This window comes from Mauremys reevesii, linkage group 16 (genome assembly GCF_016161935.1).
Source record: "Mauremys reevesii isolate NIE-2019 linkage group 16, ASM1616193v1, whole genome shotgun sequence".
Lineage (NCBI taxonomy): Eukaryota > Metazoa > Chordata > Testudines > Geoemydidae > Mauremys > Mauremys reevesii.
In genome coordinates, this window is record NC_052638.1 from 41,489,716 (window position 1) to 41,513,761 (window position 24,046).

General features: G+C 55.9%; 1 protein-coding gene across 1 annotated transcript in view; it reads left to right on the forward strand.

Moving 5' to 3' along the window:
* The first annotated feature begins 1,986 nt into the window (after positions 1-1,986).
* Positions 1,987-24,046, forward strand: part of LOC120384549 (B-cadherin-like) — a 40,218-nt gene continuing 18,158 nt past the window's right edge. Inside the window, exons 1-2 of the mRNA XM_039503406.1 lie at positions 1,987-2,143; positions 3,388-3,502. Of these exons, the coding sequence (XP_039359340.1) occupies positions 2,090-2,143; positions 3,388-3,502 (169 nt within the window). The 5' untranslated portion in view covers positions 1,987-2,089. The remainder of the gene's footprint in view (positions 2,144-3,387; positions 3,503-24,046) is intronic.

Sequence of the window (24,046 nt, forward strand, 5' to 3'; positions counted from 1 at the left end):
AGCGTGTGAACGCATTTCCCGTGACCAGGTTTAAAGGTGCTAACCAGCCCCTCATCTTAAGAGGTGCAATTCAGTCCACCTCGCCTGGGTCCCTGCACCACCACAGGGATGATTTCCCGCCAGCCAGGGGGTGAGAGTCACCCAGGCCCTTGGGGCCAAAATCCCCCCTTCTCCCTCCCTCTCGGGAAGAGACAGATGCTGATATGTCCTTCTGAGCAAGCCAGAGGGAGAGGGAGAGAAGGCTCCCCTAGCCTGGGCTGCCCTGCAGCCTGGCCCTGCCTTCCAGGCTGGGGAGTGTTCCCAGAGCCAGGAAAGCTTTGATGCTCCCGTTGACAGGCAGATTTACAGACATTTGTGACAAGGCATCTGGCTCTACCCACCCCTCCCACTTACGAACCCACCCACCGTTTGCACAGGGCTGAGGGGCTGGCCCTCGCCCTCTCTCATCTGAGCTGGGGCACAATAGGGACCAGGAAAGCTGGGGGAGGCCCTATGACCAGATCCTCAAAGGCAGTTCAGCTTCTAACTTCCACCGATTTCGAGGGAATGTAGGAGCCTAAATACCTCTGAGGACCTGGGCCTAAATTCACACCAAGCAGCTGGTTCTGCCTTCCTCAGTCCGGTCAGTTCCCAGGTCCAGCTGTGCTTTTCTTCTGTTTGCTGACGACTGGACAGCGTCAGGCAAATTCACAAACAGCTGTTTCCGGGAAAGCATTTGCTCTGTGTTTGCGCAGAAACGGCACCTCAGCCACCTGTTTCTGCCATCAGGTGGCCATTTAGCCTGCAATAAAGACTGAAAGTTCAGAGACCAGCTCCTCATCTGGTGGAACCTGGCAGTGACACCAGTGGAGCTTGGCGAGTTTCCACCAGGTGACCATAGATCCCAACCATTGCAAACCCCAAGAGCCAGGATCAAGCGCTTTCCAATGTCACCGGAACCTGCAGAGGTCAGGACACTCTTATTACACGACAGAAGTTTCCTCTCCTGAAAACTTTACAATCTGAGAACCTAAACCCGCAAACACAAAGAGCCCGATCTGTTTGGTTCTACCTCCTCACCGGAATCCCAACAGACAACGGGTGAGGGGCAGGGTGTGACGTGACTGAGGGGGGACAGTTTGTATTTTTGGGTAGCACCCAGCAGCATCAGCTGAGCTGGGGCCCCCAGTGCGGCGGGTGCTGCACAGACATGAGGCCTTGCAATTCAAGGGCCCGTGAGTTGTTTCTGAGCAGCGCCCAGGGCCTGGTTTGGGAAATCTGCCTCTCCCGAAAATCCCCAATGGAAACGCCGCTTCCTGCAGGGCTGCCTTTGCATTCGCTCCTCTGACCTGTGCCACAGTTAGGGAGGCTAGAAGGGCAAGGACAAAACGCAGCGACAGCTTCCAGGGGCTGGGCTGGGGCTGGGGCTGGAACCGCTCTGCCTCAGCGAGGATCATTTCGTTACCTCGTCCCTGTACCCGTCAGATTTGTCTGGTGTCCCCTTGGGGCTCTAGGCACCTCCTGGGGAGCCCAGGCTCCTACCGGCTGCAGGCTGGGGTGGGTCTGTCTGCCAGCGGGCACTGTCCTGGCAGCTCCCCTGGACGTGAGCCCAGGCTCCCCCGTGTGCTCCAGGGCAGGGACTGGCTCTGGGGGCACCCAGCGCGGAGGAGCCTGCTCGGCCAGGGCGCTGCCATCCCACACACTGGTCGTTATTTCATCGGCAGGGACCTGCCCCGGAGTCCCGCTCTCGGCTGCCAGGAGCCCGCGGGCGAGCCCTGTCCGGGCACCAGGCAGGGCTGGGAGCGGGATGCCCCGCGCAGGGGGCGCTGCAAGACGCCTCGGGGGTCGGGCCGCAGCGCAGCGCAGCGCACCTACCCCCGGCACAGGGCGCAGCGCGGCGCAGCGCAGCGCACCGACCCCCGGCACAGGGCGCTCCGCGGGGCCCCGCCCGGCGGGGCAGGGCCGCGAGTCCCGCCTCCTCACCTGCGGGACGGGGCGGGACGGGGAGCTGGGAGCGGCCGCACCTGCCCGGCCGGCACTCGGCGCTGCAGCGCGCACGGAGCGAAGCGAAGCGACCCTCGGCCCGCACCGACTTGCCGCCTCCTGCCCCATGGGGCCGCCGCGGGGCCGCCTGCCCGGGCTCTGCCTCCTGCTGCTGCTGCAGGTACCGGGGCTGGGGCGCTGGGAGCCGCGGGGCCGGACTGCGCCCCCCAGCTCTGCTCGGCAAGGGAGAGGCCGGGGCTCACTGCCGGGGGGCTGTGCGGAGCCGCTTCCTGGGGCACCCGGCTGCCCCCCCCCTTAGCCTCCCACGCTCCCCTTTGTAAGGGCAACTCCCACCCGGCTGCCCCCATTCCGCTCCTGCCCCACCCTGGCTGCCCCCTCCTGCCCCCACCCCCACTGTGCAAGGGCAGCTCCCACCCTGGCTGCCCCCTCCTGCCCCCACCCTGGCTGTGTAAGGGCAGCTCCCACCCTGGCTGCCCCCATTCCCCTCCTGCCCCCACCCCCACTGTGCAAGGGCAGCACCCACCCAGCTGCCCCCTCCTGCCCCCACCCTGGCTGTGTAAGGGCAGCTCCCTTCAGCTGCCTCCTAATCCCCTCCGGCTGCCCCTATTCCCCCTCCTGCCCCCACCCCACTGTGCAAGGGCAGCACCCACCCTGGCTGCCCCCTCCTGCCCCCACCCTAGCTGTGTAAGGGCAGCTCCACCCTGGCTGCCCTGCTGCCCCCTCTCCTGCCCCCACCCCCACTGTGTAAGGGTAGCTCCCACCTCAGCTGCCCTGCTGTCCCCCTCTCCTGCCCCCACCCCGGCTGTGTAAGGGCAGCTCCCACCCTGGCTGCCTCGCTGCCACCCCGCTTTGTTAGGGTAGTACCCCCTGCAGTGTGCCCCCCCCATGCCGCCTCCGGGGCGCCGCTTACCTAGGCAGTGGGTTGCTGTACTTGTGGTGTGCCGGGGCGGCAGTGGCCAGCATTGTGCGCCATAGCCAGGCCCTGACTCCAGAGTTCAGGGCTTGTTGGACTCTCTGGGGCTCCGATCCTGGGCTGGGAGTCTCATGGGACAGGCTCTGTCGTGAGGCTGCCGGCCTGTGACACAGACTTTCTCCCTGGAGCCTAGTGCTCCTGCCTCATCTGGATTTGGGCAGTGCAGAGGGCAGCGGAGGGCTGAGTTGCAGGTGGAATTTCCTTCTAGACAGGGGGATGCTCTGGGGGACGCACTGCTTGTGACCTGTCCCCGATGCCAGATACAGATCCCCTGGGGCTCGGGAGATTTGGGACCTGTTCCTTCTGCATCCTCCAGAGTAGAACTCTCTAGGCAGGATTTTCGGGGATCAGCGCAACGGGGTTCAAGGGAAATCACCGACAGGGCCAGGCCAGGATGTGAGACTTACTAACGCTTATTTCTTGGGCACCAGGCTGGCCGGTGGTTTTGTGAAGAGGTGTCGCAGTGCCAGCCAGGTTTCGGCTCGGAGAGCTACACCTTCCCTGTCTCCCAGCGGGATCTGGAAACTGGCCGAGTGCTGGGCAAAGGTAAGGTGACTTCTCAGCTCCTTGAATGCTCCACTCGAGGCAGGTGTTCTCACCCTTTGTCTTAGGGCAGCTCACACCTTCATACGGAGAGCATTTCCCTTGGACTGTTCCTGATCATAGGGTCATAGAGTTTAAGGCCAGAAGGGACCACTGTGATCATCCCGTCTGCCCCCCGCAATAACCTGGCCCATGGGACTGCCTCAAATTAATCCCTGTTTGGCTGTTTTTCTAGTTCAATTTGGATGTAAAAATGGCTGGTGCTGGAGAAGCCACCAGATAACACCCTTACAGCAGGGACCACTGATGGGGACAAGTACACTTAGGAAAGAATGTAACGTATTAGCAGCTGGGAAAAGGGAGAGCTGTGGAGATATGGCTGGTCAGAAGACCGCAGTTTGCTTTATGCTTTTGAGCCTAGTGCTGTAACCGTGGCTGAAGTTATGGACTAGGCCGGTAAATGTTTCTCAGTGGCTCTTGCTCCTGACATGAAAGTGTTAACAAGCAGAGAGGCTCACTGAAATCTGCCCTTTCCCCTCGAGCTATGGGAGGCGTAAGGCAAGCTGAAAGCAGACTTGTTCTAACGAGCAGTCTTTGGGTGTGTGGCTTGTGTTTATTCACTGACAATCTGCCTTCACTATCATCCCTGTGCCTGGCAGCAGGAATGCCCATTTCCTGCTCTTCTTACTGAAGTTTTGGTAATACGAGTGGGTCATCTGTTTGGCCTTGGACATTGTGTAAATAAGGAAATTATTACTTACTTATTAATTACTTAAATGGGGGGACTTAGTTTTGGTTTGGCTATAAATAGCTGGTTCTCAGGCATGACCAATAAAATCAAAGCAGACAATCTGTCTACAGGGCTGTGGTCTCTTGGACTGTATGGTTTTACGGGGAGTGGCCCTTCCACAGCTGTCTGTAAAACACCTCACACTAGATAATAGTAATTGCCAGCCTCTGGATAATAGCATGTCCAGCAAACGCAGCGCCTCTGTTCTCTCTGAGCTTGTGGATAGGTTAAGTGTGCCCTGCCCCCCGCCCTCGGATGGAGCTTTGGTTCTCTTGGCGAGTGCAAGCTGGAGCTGAGCTGAGCTGCCTTGTGTTGTGCGTGCGTTCTGGGGTCACGACTGTGTGCGATGCCTCTGACCCATCTCAGAGAGAATGAATAGTTCTTTGTTCATTATAGCTCCCACTGGTAGGCTAGGTGTTTTGCAAATGCGCAGGCAATGGGGCCCTCTTTGGAGGCGCCTCCAATCCACATCTGTAAACCAAAAACCATCTGGCTAAAGCAGAGTTTGGGTCGCAGGTGTGTCAGTGGTTTCTGGTTCCATCCCTCGCTACACATCACGCTTCCTTTACAAATGTGCTGCACCTCTCAAACTTCCAAACCTGGCCTCTGGGAGTAGACCTAGCCACTACCCCATAATCCTTTGCTACACCTATCGCCTCCTCCAGTCAATGCTGCCCACTCCAATTTAGTGTTATCCCAGGATACTTGCAAAATCAGAAGACCAAATTAGAAGGAGACCACAAGTTCCACTTCCTCTTCATGGGTCTCCAGAAGACACAATCCCCCTCAACCCACCTCAGTCCCACTTAAACCCACTTCCTCACTCCCGTGTCTCAGTGTTGACAACAAGTGCCCAAAGATGAGCTGAAGAAGGAGGGTTTGTCCAGATGGCAATTCCCACTGCCGGCTCTGACAGAGCCAAGACGTTGGTTCCCTAACATCATCAAAGATCTGGCAGCCTTTAAATCTGGCTTCTCGAGCTTCTGCTAAGTGACGTTGGGGATGAAATTCCCATGCTAAGCATTCTGTGAAGAATGAGCTGGTGCAGAGGAACCGTCAGTACTTAGCTGCCTTTGCTCCGGTGTCCTGGGGTTGGCTGGTGGCTTCTTTCACTGGCTACTATGGAACAAAGGAAAGCTGATTTTGTGTGTGACTGGTACCAAGAGTTGTGAGGTGTCTAGTGTCACAACTTTGGCTTGTGACTGCACCATCCCTGGAAATGCCTCTTTCATAACTGGCAGAATGCTTGGTGCATTGTCTAAACTTCTTCTCAAGAAGACAAACTGGTGCTTGGGGTCTCCTCCAGCCTGCATTTGGCTTCCTCATGGCTTGTGAGGAACAATGTGTAGCCATGCCAGGAAGTGGGTTGTGGGGGGAGAATCAACTCTGGCTAGGGGTCAAACCCTTTGAAGAGCATGGTGAAAGGCAACATACTGGAGACTTTGATGGGGCATTCGGAACAGTGGGGGCCAGTGTGACCACTGCACTTTTAAGGTCCCAGATGTCGTGTGGGGCAGAGTTCTTTTGCAGCTGAGCCCAAGAATGAGCTGGTGTTGGGCAGAGCTTAGGACCCGCTTTATTTTTGCTGTTGTGATCTAGTCTAGATGTGACTGTTGTGCATCCCGGTCCAAACACGCCTGGCTGTTCAGCACGGCTGTAAAATCAAGCCATAGTCCTTTGCCCCTCACCTGTGTGGTGCCCTCTTGGATAGCTTCAGCAAGTCTTCCTGCCCCTACTAGGGGCATTGGTTATGGCAAAGTTGGCAGGAGCTGGGGCAGAGCCTATGCCCATAGGGAAGGCCTGGGAGCAAGGCTCCCTCTTTCTCTGTGTTTGTGAAGCAGACAGAGGAAGGACAGGTGGGGTCTCACAGGAGCAGCGAGCCCAGCGGGGGAGCAGCGAGCCCAGCGGGGGAGCAGCGAGCCCAGCGGGGGAGCAGCGAGCCCAGCGGGGGAGCAGCGAGCCCAGCGGGGGAGCAGCGAGCCCAGCGGGGGAGCGCCCTGTCAGAAAGGCTGGTAGCGCCTGTGTTCAGGCTGGGTGTTGGGATCCCGCTGAGGTTCCCAGGACTGCTCTGTTGTTTTTTGACAGGGTTGCTATGGAAACGCTGTGTACTTGTGGTTAATGGTTGATAGGGTTTCACTTGTAGGTCGGCAGCCTTTGGAAAGACAGGCATGCTCGGACCTAGTGCCAGCAGTGGGAAGCTCTAACCCTTGGGTGAGTAGTTGAGGACTGGGAGAAACTCCTGGTAGCTCCTCCTGCTGAGTGAGGTCTTCAGAGGCCCTGCACCGTTGGGCCCCTGGAGCCTGGCAGACACAAGTCAGACTTTGCACCTCTGTTGTCATTGATCATTAGAAAACTTGCTTCACTCGTCCTCCCCCTCCGGGTCCCTCTGCCAAGTGCCCTGCTGCCAGTCTTGCCTGTGCTGGCGTGACAGGGTGGTTTGCCACTCGGCAGCCTGAGTCATCTTTCTGCAAAGCCACCCCGATCCCTCACGCTGGTGATAGCTGGAAATCCCCTTGTTCACTGGCACGTTCTGCTCCCAGGTTGGGGGGAGGGGAGAGGAGAGAGAAATTGCTCTGGGCTTGTCCCCCTCCTTTCTCCCCTACCTCCAAGGCCCAGTGTCGGAAAGGCCTGACGTCCTTGCTGCTTATTAGTAGAGGTCAAAAGCTTGAGCAAACAGGAAGGCCTTGCCCGTGCCTAGGGGCTTGCTAGAGGCAGCATGTTGCCGGGGTTGTCGCTCTGCTGATTCCATAGCCAGTGGCAAGGAACAGAGTCCAGACCTGGGACTGGCAGCAAGAGCCATTCAGCAGGTTGTAATTCCCATCACAGGACACATGGAGCAGGGCGATTCCTGGTGTAACGGGAGCTGAGGCCATTCAGGGCTTTCTGGACTGTAACCCACACCTGCTGGAGGCAAAGCATGCAGCCTGCTGCTCCGTGCTCCTAGCAGTGTATGCCACACCACACAAACCGTTCCATTCTGCGCTAGCTGAGGTGTCTGAGCCCTCTCCTGGGAGGCTCAAGCAGAGTCCTCTGCAGGGATCTGTCCTCCAGGTGAGAGGAGTGGATCACAGCAGCAAGGTCTGCATCACAGGAATGGCCACAGCTTCCTAGCCAGCCTAGGTGGGAAAAGACTCCACAGATGGCAACCAGAACGTGGGACTCCCGGGGAGAGGTGGCTCCGAAGTAACCCTGATGCTGAATGCTGTTGGAAGGTTGATCTGCGCCTCTGACGGAAGCGGTCCCTGCCCAGTGGGGTCATATCCCGCTCACAGTTCTGTGGTAGATCAGAGTTTAGCCCCGTGCCAGGGAGAGGAACGGGATCACTTGTATTTTCTGATGTTCTATATTAAACTGTCCACTATGCATTAAGTTCTGGTTTAAGGGCTTGGTCCTTAGATGCCACAGGGGTAGATCTCTGATTGCAGTAAATTTGGTCTAAAAGGCAGCCCTGGAATTGGAGGATGGTTGTACTGAGCCAATGCTCCAGACGAGCTAATCACGGCACTTCAAAGGGAATCAGCTGGGTCCTGTGACTGGAGCATGGGAGCTTTCCCCAGGCTGACGAGTTGGGCTGTAATTAGGATGATTAGGGTGTGTGCACTTTCCAGCTGATGGGTTTGGATAGGTTTCAGGACTCATTGAGGTTAGGAGAAAAAAACACCTGTTGTTGTGATCATGACTGGAGACCTCCCCCAGACCTCTGGCTGGTTGTTTTTAACTGGCCATCCAATCTGTGCTTTAAACACCTCTTCTCTGGAGGAGGTTGGGTGCCTACTCTAAACCTTCCCTAAAGATTTTATTGCATGATAAGGCCCTTTAAAGAGCTAATGAAAGAGTTTGATGGAGGAAGATGCAACTTCCTAAGAATGAATTGCAAAGAATAAGTGCTGCCTGTCGCATTATTCTCGCAGCAACCATTGGCTAGAAAAATTTATACAACATGTTGTAACAGCTGTGCCTGCTGAACTTCTCACGTAAGGGGTGGCAGGTACTGGGATCAAACCATCTCTTTCTGAAGGACCTCAGTAGCATCTGCTGTTGAATTCAAAGGCAGGTGGTTACCCACCCTTTGGACCACAGCTGTTTCCAGCCCCTGCAAACTGGGCTGAAGATGCAGTGTGCTTAGGACTGAGCATAGGGCTAGGAGCCAGGAATTCCTGAGCTTTTCGCTCTGGTACTGACTCACTGGTGACCATGGCAGGTCACTTCACCTCTGTCTCCCCAGGGTACAGAGGAGGAAATGGCATCGTGGCCGCAAAGGGAGGGAGAGGACTAGCTTGTGCAGCACTTTGGAACAGATTTTTCTGGCTGATCCTGCCCATCCCATTCTTGCAGACAGGAGGGGTCGATCTCTGGAATCTGGGGCGGGGTGACAGCTAATGGAGAAGGCAGTGGCTGCTTCTCCCGCCTGTTTTATTTATTTGTTAAGCTTCTCTGGTAATAGGGTCCTGCTGACACCCTCTGCCCTTCGGGAGACGGGGGGGCCCTGTGGCTTGTGGCCTGAGCTGCCCTGTGTGGCTGCTGGTGGTCAACTACTGAATAGCAGCAGCACGACTCCCTCTCTGACCTCCCTGCACCTTGGTCTTGTCCCCTTGGTAGCATGTGCTGCCCCATCCCCTTCGTTCCGTCTGGGCGCTTGTGTTGAGCTGGGACTGCCTCATCCAGAGCCCTGGTCCCCGAGCAGCGGCAAAGGCTGCCAGCGTAGGGCTTGGGGCTTTGGCCAGCTTCCCCGAGCTACCAACGTCCCCTCTTGGGTTGTCGCCTTTGGCAGCCTGGGTGAATTGTTCGCTTCGTAGAGGTGATTTCGCCCTGAATCACCTTTCGGGTGAAACTCTGTCTTGCAAGCCTGAAGTCATGGTGAAACTGCAGTATGACATCAGGGGGCCGTCTGGGAGTAGGTGTTTCCGTGGGAGAGGCGGGGTAGGAGTTCTGCCGTCCTGTTTGTCCCCGGGATCCATAAAAGCTGATGAGTCTCTCTGGACTCTCACTTCCTCCTACGACAGGGGTCTGCGTTTTGTGGAGGAGCGGCTGGATTTGGGAAAACACAGAGACAGGTTGTTGCTCAAACCCAGGGGCTGATGGTACAAAGGCAGTGACAAAACAATCCACAAATAAACCCAGAACCCCTCCCTGACTCCAGTGTGGGAGGCGAGAGCTTGTTTGGCTAATCTGCAGCTCTAAGCCGCTTATCTGTTCAGGAGGGGTTGGCGCTTTACTGCCAGCGAATGACTCACCTCCACCTGCACTGGGCCTGAACGAAGGAGGCTGAGTCGGCTGAGTGATGTCATTGCTCCCTGCCCCAGCCTGGGCTGGAGCGAAAGTCTGCTCCAGCGTGGGTCGGACTAGGATGACTATATTAGGCGCTGCGCTGAAGGCTAGCATGGCGTCCCCTCTCTGGGATCACAGCCAAGGTTAATATGACTCTGGGTCTCTGCTACCGATACGTGGGGCCGTAGCAAACAAGCACATCTCACAGCGTCGCTCCAGCTCTGTTGTGGGCCATTTACTTCCATGCCCTCTCTATTGAATTCTGACACTGGCGTGCTCCGCTGTCCCTCTTCCCCCACGCCATCCCCCCCGCTCCGGCCACAAGACTGGTTGAATTCAGACCTTTGCTCTTTCCAGCAAGGGTTGTCAGGCATCCGGCTTTTGACCGGAACGCTCGGTCAAAAAGGGACCCTGGTGGCTCTCTGACCGGGCCGTTAAAAGTCCGGTTGTGGCACAGTGGTGCAGGCAGGCTCCCTGCCCGGATCCACGTGGCTCCTGGAAGCAGCGACAGGTCCCTCCAGCTCCTAGGCACAGGAGCGGCCATGGGGGCTATGCATGCTGCCCCTACGCCAAGCATGGGCTCCGCAGCTCCCATTGGCCAGGAACCATGGCCAATGGGAGCTGCAGGGGCGGTGCCTGTGGACAGGGGCAGCACGCGGAGCCTCCGTGGCCGCCCCTGTGCCAAGGAGCCAGAGGGACCTGTCGTTGCTTCCAGGAGCCACCTGAGGTAATCACCCGCCTGGAGCCCCCTCCTGTACCCCAAACCCTCATCCCCGGCCCCCAGCTGGAGCCCTCACCCTCTCCCGCACTCCAACCCCTGCCCTAGCCCAGAGCCCCCTCCTGCACCCAAAACTCCTCATCCCCGGCCCTATCCCAGAGCCCGAACCCCCAGCTGGGAGTCTTCACCCCCTCCTGCACCCCAAGCCCCTGCCCTAGGCCGGAGCCCCTTCCTGCACCCTGAACCCCTCATTTCTGGCCCCACTCCAGAGCCCGCACCCCCAGACTGGAGCCCCTCCCTCCCCCCTGCCCCAGCCCAGTGAAAATGAGCTTATGAGTGAGGGAGGGGGAGAGTTACTGTGGGGCTGGGCCTCGGGGAAGGGGGCAGGGTAAATGTGTTCAGTTTTCTGCAAATAGAAAGTTGGTAACTCTACTTCCAGCTCTTAAACGACATACGATCAAATTCCAAAGCCTTCCAGAGCCGGTGGCTCCTTTTCGCTGAGGCTTCAGAAAATCTTTGCTTTACACAAGTGGGAGGAATCCTGAAGCCCTTGTTCATCAAACCCTTAGCATCCCACAGCCCTTGTGCCTCAGGTGCTCAGAGAGCCTTCTCTGTGTCCTAGGCACTCAGGGGCCTCCATCAGTGTCCTCTCGGTGCGCCTCAGGGGCCTCTCTCACGCCTGGGAGGCAGGGCACTGCTGTTATCCTCATTGTACAGGTGGGGAACCGCAGCACTAAGTGACGTGCCCAAGGTCACACAGGAAATCTCTGGCTGAGCAGGGAATTGAACCTGGGTCTCCCAGTGAGAGCAGTGAGCAGCGATGGGTCCGGGCATCACGTCCTGTGTCGAAAGCTCCCGCAGGCAGGCCGCACTGTGGCACCACGTGGCTGCTGAGACGGACTGAGGAAAGAACAAGGGGTCTCCCCAGGCTGCTCCGTTACTTTGGCAAAGGGCAGTAGGGACAGGGCGAGTATCGTGTGAAGGCTACACGCTGCCCAGTGGGAGGCTGGTGCTCTGTGCCATCGCCGTCCTTTCCAAGTAAGAATGTCTGCCCGAGCTCGGCCCTGCCAGGCCGCTGGAGGCTTGGGTGGTGGTTCATGACGTGCCTGGGTTCTCGCTGGGCAGCCTATCGTAGGTATAAGTAGCTTTGCCTGTCTCGGCGCTTGTTCTGTCCTGGCTGGGGGAGATCAGGGGACTGGAGCCGTATTGTGCAAGGGCAGATTTTTTAGGCCCATAACTGACTGCGCGTCATTTGCCAGTAGTTCTGCGTGGGCCAGAAGCCACTTTTCGGTGTCTGATATCTTGGCCTTTCGCTGTTTAAAGTTGATTATACTGTTAGTGCGTCCCCCAGCTAGCCTAATGCAGCCATTTGTATGAACTGCTAATGCAGCAAATATTTTGCATGTATCATAAATTTAGTTATTTATTTATTTATTTTAGTCTACACAACCCCTCAGCTTTGTGTCGGGCCCCAGCTCTTAGTGAGAGCTGCTCAGTCTCTGCAGAGCTGAGTTACAGGAGTTTTGAACTGAGCTGCTCCATTCTGTGGCAAATTCTCTGTTCCCTGGGCACCAGAGCAGGCAAGTGAGTTGGAGGGAAATGAACCTCAGTCCAGTGCCCTGACGGCGCCTGGGTTGGGCGTCTGTGCTGCGCGAGGATCGGTCCATAGCGCTTCCAAGCACCTATCCTGTGGGAGGAGTCGTCTGCATGGCCAGGGTAAAAGTGAACCCTGCTGTGTGCTGCCTGGGTGTGGCTGGGCAGGAATGCACTTTCTTTCCAGCCAGGCTTCCTGGAGAAACTGGTTTGGCGGCTGCTTCTCTCAAATTAGAAGAGAGTCAATCCGAGCTCCATTCAGAGTGGCACCGGCACAGGGTGGTCCTCTCTCTTTTCTTGTGCTAAGTTGAGATTTTCTGCAGCACGCTCCCTGGGCACAGCCTCCTGGCCCACAGCAGGGGTGCTGGGGAGCCAGCGTGCAGGGGGAGGAGGAGAACATCTCGTCTCCTCTCTCTCTAGGAGTATGAGCAGCACTGACCCCCTCCAAAGGGGCGTCCCACCCCGTTCCCCTGGACTGGAGGAAAGGCCGCTGCCACCGCGATGCCTGGGCACTGTTCGGGGGCTGGCAGTCTAATTCTCCACTTCGCCGGGGCCTGTGAGACACTGAGCCTGGCCACTTTTCACCTCCAGGCTCTCCCTGGTCTGCAAATGGGGGGGGACGGATGCCCAGCGAGCGAATCACCTGGCCAAGGGCACCCAGCCAGTCTGTGGCTGAGCCAGGAGTGGAACCTTGCGCCCCCTGTCCGTGTGACCATGCTGCCCCTCACTGGCACGGGGGTAGGAATGGGCAGAGTGAGGATGTGGTCTCAAGTGGGAGGGCAGCTCTGAGTCTTTGCCTAACGTGGCTGTTGCCTTAATTGTCCAAAGCATCTGCCCTCACCCAGAAGGTTTATTGCAGGAAGAAGAGACGTGCGAGTCATTCTGAGACTGGACTGAAATGAAACGTAGGGACTTTCCTACTTAGCCTGTGATTTCTGTGGGGGGGAATCCTTCGCTTCCCACCTGCCAGCCCTCTTAAGGCTTTAAGACAGCCTTAAACACAGCCATAGACTAACTCAACTTTGCATTATGTGATGGAGAAAGTGGCAAGTGTCTCATTGTTATAATGATCTTGCCTTTATATTGTGCTGGATCCCAGAGCTTTGCAAACTCTGTAGCATGAACTGAGAAGATTTCATACATCTTTGATGAGCATTCCCTAAAATGGAAACACTTTGGAAACAGGTGTGAAAACAAATGAAAGGTGCTGCCGGCTGTAACTGACCAGTGACTCCCTGGGTCTATTACTGAGCCTGCCTCTGGAAAATCAGTGTTTGAAATCTACAGAACTAATGCCCTGCTTTTTAGTCGCAACTAGACTCTGTTCCAGATCACTGGGGGGGGGGAGACCCAGGAGATCATTTATCCCCATCATCTGGGATTAAAAAAAACAACTGGAGGGGACGCTGGCAATACAAAAACTCATAATTATTTTTCACATTGGAAAAATTCTGAACTGGACGGTTCTCTTCCTAGTTAGTGACCATGTGAGCGCTTGTGACCAGGAGTGACAAAGGTATTAAATTATGAGGTCCATTTTGTATCTCGGTGCTATGGAAACCCAATAAAATGTGTGCTAATTTGAGAGAGAATCCCTGGGCACGTCTCTGGAATGCAGCTACCTCTGGGTAAAGCGACCGTGTCCTTATCTCACCACCAGACAGTCCCAGTTCTTCAGAGGAGGTCTGGGCATCTCAGGATCTTCTCCGCCCATTTCACTGGATTAAAATGTTTGGTGTTTTCTATAACTACAAAATGTTTGTTCAAGATCCTGCTGTTCTCAGCAGAGTTTCCTGAGTTTGCCAGGAAGAAGCCGCATCGTGGAATGAATGTTCAGTGCGGTGAGCAGGGCATACATTAATCTCCCTGCCTGGCTGGGAGGGCCCTCATCCAGGGGGCCCAACTAGCCACTTCTTCTCCCAATGGGGAGGCCCTTCTGGGCTGCATCTTGGTGGTTACCAACTGCTGGAGGGAGAGTCTGAATGGCCAGAGTCCTCCAGAGTCTGAATCCCAGACTCCCGCTAGCTGCCTGTGGCCCTGCAGATGCAAATACAACGACACACAGTGTGTGAGGGGCTGTCACTACACTGGAGCAATCTGCCTGTGGCTACTGGAGGCGCTGCTCCTAGCCGAGGGGAGATAGAGAGCAGAGGGTGGAACAAAAGGGGAAGTGGTTGGGAGGGAATGATGGCTGGCTGGGGGGTGGGCAAGAAAGTGAAGGCTTTAATGACCTGGTGGATTTACATAAATGATGCATATTCATATTAGTGCATTGTATTTGCATACAATCCCTAGCTTTCTGCAGCTGCAGTTTGCACAGGTGTGGAGAGGCCTGTCTGACATCCTGCAATGGCAGAGAGGGCTGAGATCAGCAGGATGTGGCTGGGATTTGTTCTGTCCTGTCTGACTGGCTGCTCCTCCAGCAGCACAATGCCACTGGGCAGGGGCGTGACCTGGGGAGTCTCCAAGGTCACTTCCCCACAGCAGCCCCCCTGGCTGGCCCCTGGGAAGAGTTTCTCCTGCGCAGAGGTGGGAAGTTGCGCTGCACACAGAGGAGGCAGCACCTGTCAGCTGCAGCCTGCACCCAGGATGGGATCCCCTCACTTGCATATTGGGGATCCTGGAGGTCTCTTGCCATAGAGACCCTGCCTAGAGTGCCTTCGCCAGGCTTTAGGGGCACCCAAACTCCAGGCGCCATGTGGGGGGGGGGGCGGAGGGAGATAGCTCAGTGGTTTGAGCATTGGCCGGCTAAACCCAGGGTTGTGAGTTCAGTCCTTGAGGGGGGCACCTAGGGATCTGAGGCAAAAATCAGTACTTGGTCCTGCTAGTGAAGGCAGGGACTCGATGACCTTTCAGGGTCCTTTCCAGTTCTAGGAGATATATATTTTATTGGCCAATTGGGAGCTGCCAGCTGTGACAGCTGGCTCTGCACAGGATTGTCTGACTTCAGTAAAAATGCAGACGCTGGGCCCCCCTGTCTCTTACCCCATGCAGGAGCTGATGCGCTTGCTCTTCCGGGACTCACAGCTAGTTGGAAAAGGTAACCCCAAACTCTCGCCTGCCTTCCCCTCCCACCGGGGAGCTGGTTTGCTCCATCGTCGGGTCTATTGCAATATCCAGGTCTGGGGACAGCCTCTCTCCCAGCGTATGGCTTAGCGTACTGAACGGGGACAGGCTGCCCTGTCAGCACTCTCTCCTGGTGACCTGTGTGTAGCGGGAGGGACCCATCGGCTCTGCAGGACTGTGTTCATCCCTTGGCTGTGCTCAGTGGCAGGGCTGGCTCCAGGCAGCAGCAAAGGAAGCTGGTGCTTGGGGCGGCCAACGGAAAGGGGTGGCACCTCCGGGTTTTCGGCGGTGGGTCCCTCTCGAAGCGAAGGACCCGCCGCTGAAGAATGAAGCAGCGCGATACTGGAAGGTTCCGTAGGCAGGGTTGCCAGTGAACGGACGGCACCGCGTGGCTGCTTGTCGTCAAAACGCCGGCTGGCCTGCCGACCACAGGACTGGGACCTGTCCTTTCAGACAGTGTGTGTTTGGCATTTGCCAGCCTTTCTCCCTAGGCTCAGCCCCTTACCTGCGTGTGGGATTCGTGCCTCCCCCTCCCCCGCCCCCGAGTGGGGCACGAGCCAGCGTGCAGACCCACGACTATGAGAGCGCTGGCTGCTGCGAGGGGTGTCTGAGGCAGGTGTGCTGGTGACAACTGCTGTAACCTGCCACCTCATTAGATTCTCCCTCCCCCCCCCCGCCCAAGCTCGCCTCCCTGTAATGAAGTAGAGCCGACTGCTAAAGCCTTGATGCAAACCAGCCAGTGCCATGGCCGAACATTGCCTTGCTGGAGCACCCTGGAAACAGACACCAAGGCTGTGGAGGATGCAAAGGTGGCTTTAGCCATGAGTGTCTCCAGCCGCTGGGCTCAAAGTGCTGTGAACCCCAGAACCATCGCTGCACCACGCCCACGGGGTGCAAGGCTGCCCTCTGGGGTGCACTGGGCAATTCCCAGGATGAACCGGCACTCAGAAATGGCACCTTCCTTTCTCTGAGAGCAGCCTCAGGCCCCATCCTGCTGGCTGCTCCCTCTGTGCCAGAGGCTGGGGCAGGCACCCTGGGGGCTGCAGTGTGCCCCCGGGGCTGTGCCACACTGCCCGTCCTCCCGGCGCTGGGGCCACACTGCCTGCCCGTCACCCTGCTCAGCACTGGGGCTGGGGGCCAGGCCAGGAGGCGCCTTCAGGGCTGGCTGGCCGGGGGTTGGACTCGGTGGCATGGCCCCGATGGCATGATCCGGGGATGCTGGGAGCACTAGCCTGGGGCAGAGGCCAGTGGCCACGGTGGGGTGGGAGCTGGGGGCACTGGGTGGAGGCCAGTGGCCACAGTGGGGGCTGGGCTCCGATGGGTGCAGAAGGGGAGGGGCCTCAGGTGGAAGGGGTGGGGCTGGGGGCCTAGCCTCCCCAAGCCAGGGGTTCACCCACTCCCCATGGAAGAAGCCCCTTGCAAGGTGCAGGCTGATGGTGCTGCCTGGGGGTGGAAGGAGAGGTTTGGGTACTTTTGACAGCAGATTGCTGCTGGAGGAGATGATGAGATGTCCTACGTTTTTAATGGCTTCAAAGAGTTTTCCTTTAGCTAGCCTGGCGGTGGGTGTGGCTTGACCTCCATCCTCTGAGTGCGAATGGCGCCTTCATACTGAGCAGAATTCAGCTGTCTGGGTGGGAGAATTGGCAGGGTGTAGATTTAATCCTTGGATTGTTTGCTTTTGCTCAAAGGCACCCAGCAGCTGGGAATTTAGTCAATTGCAAAGAATGAGTTAAAAGTGGTTTCAGTGGTACACCTGCCCGAGAGTCTCCTCCCCTCCCCACCCCCCCAGCCCATAGTTTGCTCTTTAACAAAACAAACACAACCTTGCTCTTCTCTGCTGCTGCCCAAGGGGCGGGGACAGAACACAATCTACAGGGGAAGAAATAAACCTGACTCTGTACAAATTGTGGTTAAATGCACCAACTAAAAAAACCCTGGGAAACTGAGTGCTTTGCTCTGATCTGTCAGTGATGGGATCGCAGGGGTTACTTGTCACAGACGTGATTAAGTTCAGGCAGAAGTGTGACTTTGTCCACTTAATGTATCATGGAAAATTCTTCATTCTCTTGATCCCTTTGAGCAGTTCGTTGTGATTAGAGCTCCCAGTTGTCAGTGGTTCACAGGGGCAGACTCCTGTTTACACATACAGGTTTGCTGGGTAAGAGCTCTGACTCCAGGGTGGATCAGCAAGCTGTGCATGAGCAAAGGCAGAAGTAAACAGTACATTAGAGAAGGTGTTTAGCTGCCTTCCTCCATTTACATAACGCACACTGAGCTGCCGGTGCTATATAAGATCTGCTCAGGGCCCCGTTATGATAAATGGAATGGCTGCGCTGCTCTCCACTGATGTTCTCTCTGCCCAGTAGCAGTTAAGGCAAAGGGGATGCAAGGTGCATAATAATTTTTTAAGATTAAGACTAGAGTGTTCTCTGTATCCACCAGACACTAGTCTGTCCACGTCTGGAGTGCTGCCTTCACTGTAGTGACACCGTCCAGTTGAAACATTTTTTTTTAAAACCCATTTCCTTCCCTTAGGTGGTTAGACTGAAAGAGGTTTAAAAGTCAAACTTACTTTTCACCATTTGTGCTGCTCTCCAACCCAGGAGAATAAACAGTGACAGTAAACGGACTGGCCCCTTACACAGGCTTCTGTTTATAGCAGGGGTTCTCAAACTATTGTACTGGTGACCCCTTTCACACAGCAAGCCTCTGAGTGCGACCCCCCTTATAAATGAAGAACACTTTTAAATATATTTAACACCATTATAAATGTTGGAGGCAAAGCGGGTTTGGGGTGGAGGCTGACAGCTCGCGACCTCCATGTAATAACCTCACGACCCCCTGAGGGGTCCCAACCCCCAGTTTAAGAACCCCTGGTTTATAGCATCTGGTCAGTTTCACTTTCCAGTTGTCAGGGTCTATCCCAGGGGTCACCAACCTTTCAGAAGTGCTGTGCCGAGTCTTCATTTATTCACTCTGATTTAAGGTTTCACGTGCCAGTCATACATTTTAACGTTTTTAGAAGGTCTCTTTCTATAAGTCTATAATACAGAACTAAACTATTATTGTATGTCAAATAAATAAGGTTTTTAAAATGTTTAAGAAGCTTCATTTAAAATTAAATTAAAATGCAGAGCCCCCCAGACCTGTGGCCAGGACCTGGGCAGTGTGAGTGCCACTGAAAATCAGCTCGCGTGCCGCCTTCGGCGCCCGTGCCATAGGTTGCATAGCCTGGGCTAGAATCTTGCTGCAATGTTAGTTCCAAGATGGCAAAGGAAGAGAGCACGGCAGTGGTGGTTGTGTAGCCCTGATTGGAGGGATTAGGACGCGAGGGAATTCAGTTATGGAAAACCCAGTGGCAAGTGCCCATTTCCTCCGCTTGTTCTGTCCCATCGTCTGGGCGGTGGGACAAAGGGAAGCACCCAGAGAAACTGAAAGCCTAGAGCAAATAGAAAGATGGTGGTTTATACAGCCCACCTATGTAACTCACTGCTGCAGGAGGCTAAAAGACAGGCATAGAGGCTGCTGTTGGTCCCAGGATATTAGACACACAAGGTGGGTGAGAGATTTCAGAGTGGAGCCGTGTTAGTCTGGTTCAGCAAACAGAACAGGATCCTTGTGGCACCTTAGAGACTAACACATCATTTGGGCGTAAGCTTTCGTGGGCTAGAACTCCTCCAGCTCTCGCTTTGTCCTGCCGGGGCTCGCTCTTCGTTTTGGTAAAGCTCTTCTCCTTTTGTCCTCCAAGGCCCTTCTGGGACCTAGGGCAGCTGCGCATGGTTTTGCACTGGCTGAATCAGCCAGTCATCTCTGAGGATGCCTAATGCAGAGCATTAACTGGTGTCCCAGCCTTTGAACTGTGATGCAATTCCTAACCAGTTACAATGTAACTCTTTAATCCCTCGCTGCAAATGCAAACCACTTTTCACTAGGGGTGGGGCTCCCAGCCTTCCAGCTCTGATGGTTAATGGAAACATTTGCTACCTCACTGGCTGGCTTCTCTAGAAAATGTTGTTGCACATTTTCCAGTGAAAAGGCTCAAGCTTCCATCACGACATAAGGGCCAGTGTTGTATCCCAGGGTAAAACCCAGGACTAGGGGGGCAGGAGAGTTGGGGGTTTGTTCCTGGCTCTGCAGCTGGCTTGCTGAGACACCTTGCACAAGTCACTTAAGCTCGCTGCTGCTCAGTTTCTCTGTAATAAAGACAACCCGCCCCTTCCTCTGGAGAGTGCTGGATGAGTGCTTCAGTTGTGATTACCACTACAAAAAGGGTTTTTTTTCTCCTGCTGGTAATAGCTCACCTTAACTGATCACTCTCGTTAGCGTGTGTATGGTAACACCCATTGTTTCATGTTCTGTGTGTGTATGTGTATGAATATATATGTATATGCATGTATATATGTATGTGTGTGTATATATGTATGTGTGTATGTATATATACACACATATATACATATACATATATATATATACACACACACACACACACACATATATGCATATATATACAATGTATGTATGTATATATATACACACACACACATCTTCCTACTGTATTTTCCACTGCATGCATCTGATGAAGTGGGCTGGGTCCTGGCTCTTCTGTCAAGCATGGCAAGAATCTGGGTGAAACCAAGCTCTGCAGTGGCTGGCTTGGTGGGTGGCTGTGGACTCCCTGGTTTCACTGAAGATCGATACTGGAAATTGGATTCTCGTGTATTTTGTCATGCTGGGGACTGACCCGGTTCCCAATAGCCATGAGTCAGATCCTGCTCTCCTTTCTCCCTGAGCCAGTGGAGCTACTCAGAGTGAGCGAGGGCAGGAGAACTGATAAGGAGCTTAGATTGTTGTCTTTCCAAGCCGACTCTTACAAAGCACTTGTCGGAGTGATGGTGTGCGATCCAGGCCTGCCTGAGCTGTGTTCTAAGGGTCTCCTTTAGCTTCTAGGCCTGTCTCCAGACAAGTGCAGCGACTCCGGAAAGCCCATAGGATGGACAGTCTGGGAATACTGACTTGCAGGGCATGGTAGGAGTACAGAAGTGGTAACAGGAACTCCCCTGAGATCTGGGTGCTGCCCCTGCAGCTGATCTGCTTCCAGTGCAGAATGCTGATGGATCAATCCGCACCGGCCAAAGTCAGGCAGAGCCCAGTGCTCCCCTAAGGAAAATGCCCCATTCCCATATGATCCAAGGAAAGACTGATCCAGGGGTGGTGGCAGAGGCCTTCAAGGGTTGTCAGTCCATTCAGGGTGTGCAGAGACTGTCACTTCTGTGAAGGCCTGGTCTGCTCATGCACCGGCACTGGTTTAATGAAAGGCATGATGGGTTAAATTGGTGCATCTGTGGGTGGATGCTCATGGGGCTTAAATCTGTGTAACTTTCAGTGATAAATCTATGGGCTCACGCTCAACCAATATCACCAGTTTTAAACCAGCTGAGTTTCCCCCCAGGGGTTTGCCTCAGTTTAACGAATCAGGTTTTTAGGAAGTCTGGGTGAGGACAAGCCAGGTGCAGGGCAAACTGCTCCACCCACTGTTCCTGCGTCCTAGAAGAACTGCATGATCTCTAACCCTGATCAGGGTGTCTGGCCATCTAGCTAACTCTTCTCCATGACAAAATTAGGCTTTTACAAACACAAAACACAGCCAAAAGCCTTCTTTGCTTGGAATCAAAGTGTCCCACGCTGGTTTCTGCCAAAATTTCCCCGCTCCCTTGCTTGGGTTCATGGTTCTAACCGTGAAGCTTTTTGGTTCCTGGCAACATGGATTGACACTGAACTTCCCAACACTTGTTTGTTTCTACTTAGTGGGAGGGAATTGGCCTCAGGCTGTTACCCAAAATAGCAGCGACCGCAGCCTGCTGTGGTGGTGTGGGGGGGGGGGGGGGAGGGGGAAGGGGAAGGTAGGTGCAAGCACCTTTCCATTCATGTATCCAGCCAGCTGCCACCTGCTGTGTAACAGGTCTCTGGGAGCATGGAGGGTGACTTGCCTCAGTGCTGGTGGCCAGCGAGACCACTTATCTGCTAAGGGATCTGCCACCGAAGGAGGCAAGACCCCCTCCAGGCTGAGGGGTTCTCAAACTTCACTGCACCGCAACCCCTTCCGACGACAGTAATTACTACACGACCCTGAGCCCTGCCGAGCCGGGTCGGTGGGCCGAAGCCCGAGCCCCTCTGCCCCGGGCAGGGGGCCACTCTGAAGCCCAAGGGCTTCAGCCCCAGGCCCCATCAAGTCTAAGCCAGCCCCAGCCACCCCATTAAAAGGGGGTCCTGACCCACAGTTTGAGAACCAATGGGTCAGGTGTTAAGAGACGGAGAAACATTTCCCACTGTACGTTGCTCATTCGAAGCAAACAAAACCCCTTCCACAGGCGTGGGACTCAGGCTACCAGAGGAGAGCATTGCATGCGTTTCCGCTGTGCCCTCTGGGGCTGGGATGGGCCAGCGAACGTAGCACTTTTACATGCACTAGGAGTGGTTCTGTGGTCAAAGTCCTGTGTAAAACCAGCCCGGCTTCCTTCCCTGATGCAGGCGCCTGTTACTCATGGCTTGTATGGGGGAAAGAGGGCAGATAATAAAGGCCCCTCTTCTTCAGCAGGAGAACAGGGAGAAAGAAAATCTCCTGTTCAGATAGCGGAGTGGGGGTCCCCTGAAAGATGAAATGTCCCCATAACTTTGCCAAGCGCTGGAACAATTTGTACGGGTGCTGAGAGCCATTGAATCAGAGAGGGGAGGGATAGCCTCGTGGTTTGAGGATTGGCCGGCTAAACCCAGGGTTGTGAGTTCAATCCTTGAGGGCACCATTTAGGGACGTGGGGCAAAAATCTGTCTGGGAATTGGTCCTGCTTTGAGCAGGGGGTTGGACTAGATACCTCCTGAGGTCCCTTCCAACCCTGAGATTATATGATTCCAATTACTAAGATATTATCAACCCTGTAAACTTCAAGCCATGGGGTGTGGCTGGACCCCCAGCACCCTAGTTCCACCCCCTATAAACTTTGCTGCATCACCCCACATGCAGGGGCGGCAAGCCGCGGGGGGGCGATCTGCCGGTCGCTGCGAGGGCAGCCTGCGGAGGGTCCGCTGGTCCCACAGCTTCAGGGGAACTCCCGCAGGCTGCCGCTGAATCCGCGGGACCTGGGACCTCCCACAGGCAAGCCACCGAAGGCAGCCTGCCTGCCGTGCTTGGGGCGGCAAAATGCCTAGAGCCGCCCCTGCCCCCACGCACACTGTCTTGGCGCACATGCAGCCCTTTGGGGTATTGGGTGCTCTTGATCTGACACTTCACAGCCCGAGAAGCCGCCGGGTGAAAAGTTCTTAAGTTGTGCTGCTGTGTAATTGCAAGATGGGCTGTGAAGGGAGCCTTAGCCGTGGTGCTTGGAAAGTGCCTGTCATGCGCAGCGCTTGCTCTGATGTGTGGGGGGCACTCAGCCACCCTCTCAGCCAGCGGCCCACTCCGCGCCCTCAGAGGCTTTTGCTTTAATGTTGCTATTCCTATGAAGGCTGCACTATCGATTGTCTGGGCCCTGCTAGGATGCATTTCCCACCCCGGCCATACAGCCGTGCTGAGCAGGGGCCAGCAATGGGAGGCTACGCGCATGGGGGGGGTGTGGCTCACCCTGCTTGGGAGCTGGCCAGCTGCGGGCTGCAGGTTGTGGATCCCGCCCCCCACCCCCTGTTTGGTGCTGGCAGGCCTAGGAGAGCCGGAGAGGCCATTAAAGCAGGGCTGTACCGTGAAAGCTTTTAGTGACCCCCCCGCCTGGCGCTCACCGTGCAGAGCATTAACAACCTAGTGCACTAGCTGGGCTGGGCTCTGCGCGCGGGGGGGCTGGATTAGGCAACGCTTCTTTTCCTTGGGGTGAGATCCGGGAGTTGGGGCAAGGAGCCCCTTGCCCGGTCGGCGCTCTGGGGGCTGGCCCCTGGGTCTCACCCACATTAGTTGTAACCACTTGGGATGGTTGCCTGAGTGGGGGCATCCGCATTCCAGACCTTCCCTTCCCAGGTTAATCACCGGCTTCCTGGGGGAGGGGAGGGCGTGGGGTCCCGCAGCCATTTCCTGCTGATCTTGGAGCTGTGATGACAAAGCAGCCCTGGCTTAGACAGCACCTGGGACGCCCTGGGAGGGAAGGAAAGCCTGCGTTCAGCATGGGGAAGCCAACTCAGCTCCCCTCCCCCCAACCCAAAAGTTGGGGCTTACATTAATAAATGCAGGATAGGTGGGGTCTGGAACGGAAGCTGGGGTCCCCCCCCCCCCCCGCCCACGTAAAGAAGTTGCTGATGCCCGGGCCAGGGTATGATTTCGAGGGGAGGGTGCAGCAAACCCCTCCAGTGGCTCCTGGGCTGCGAGCTACGGGATCCCCTTCCAGCCTGTGCCAGCAGCTCGGGTGGCTGGGCCTGCAGAGCTACCGGCCCTGCCGTGCCCACCCAGGCTCATTACCGGATAGTCCCAGCATGGGCCCCACGAAACCCACCCTAAATCTCACCCCCAGGAGACCAGGGCAGTTCCCAGAGCCCAGCGTTGCTGTTTGCGCTGCTGGCACCGAGTCAGGAGAACTTGGCTTGTTTGCTCTGGCAGAGGTGCTGCTGTCCCCAGGGCCAAGGAAACTGGAGCACGGGCGCCCTCTGGCTGAGACGGGGACCTCGGCTAGATCCTGAGAGCCTCGCTGCCCGTCACCATCAGTCCTGTGCCTTCCAGGATCCCTAGGTCCTAGGGGAGGGGGGGAGCTGTTGGAAGCTGGGCCTGTAGCTTTGGTTAGAAGCAGCGTAGGATGGAGTGGGATGCACCTGGAAGACTACGGGGGGGACGTGTCTCTTTCGAGAGAGCTGCAAATGGCGCCTGTAACGTCTGAGATCTCAGGTCAAGCAACGTTGCTCCAAAGCAGCCCCTGGGCAGCATCTGCTTTAACACGAGCGTGAGCCGGCTGCATGGCAGCCTCTGAGGCCTGGCTGAGGCGCTTTCCTGGCCTGGGTTTCCCAGTGGGTGATGGGCCGCGCAGCTCGCCGTGGGTGTGTATGTGGAAGACTCTGTGAATACGCAGGTCACCACTCCCCCCCAGTACTCCAGGGCAGAGTTCACGTCCCAGTCGCTGCTGCTGCAGAACCTCCATTGAGAGTG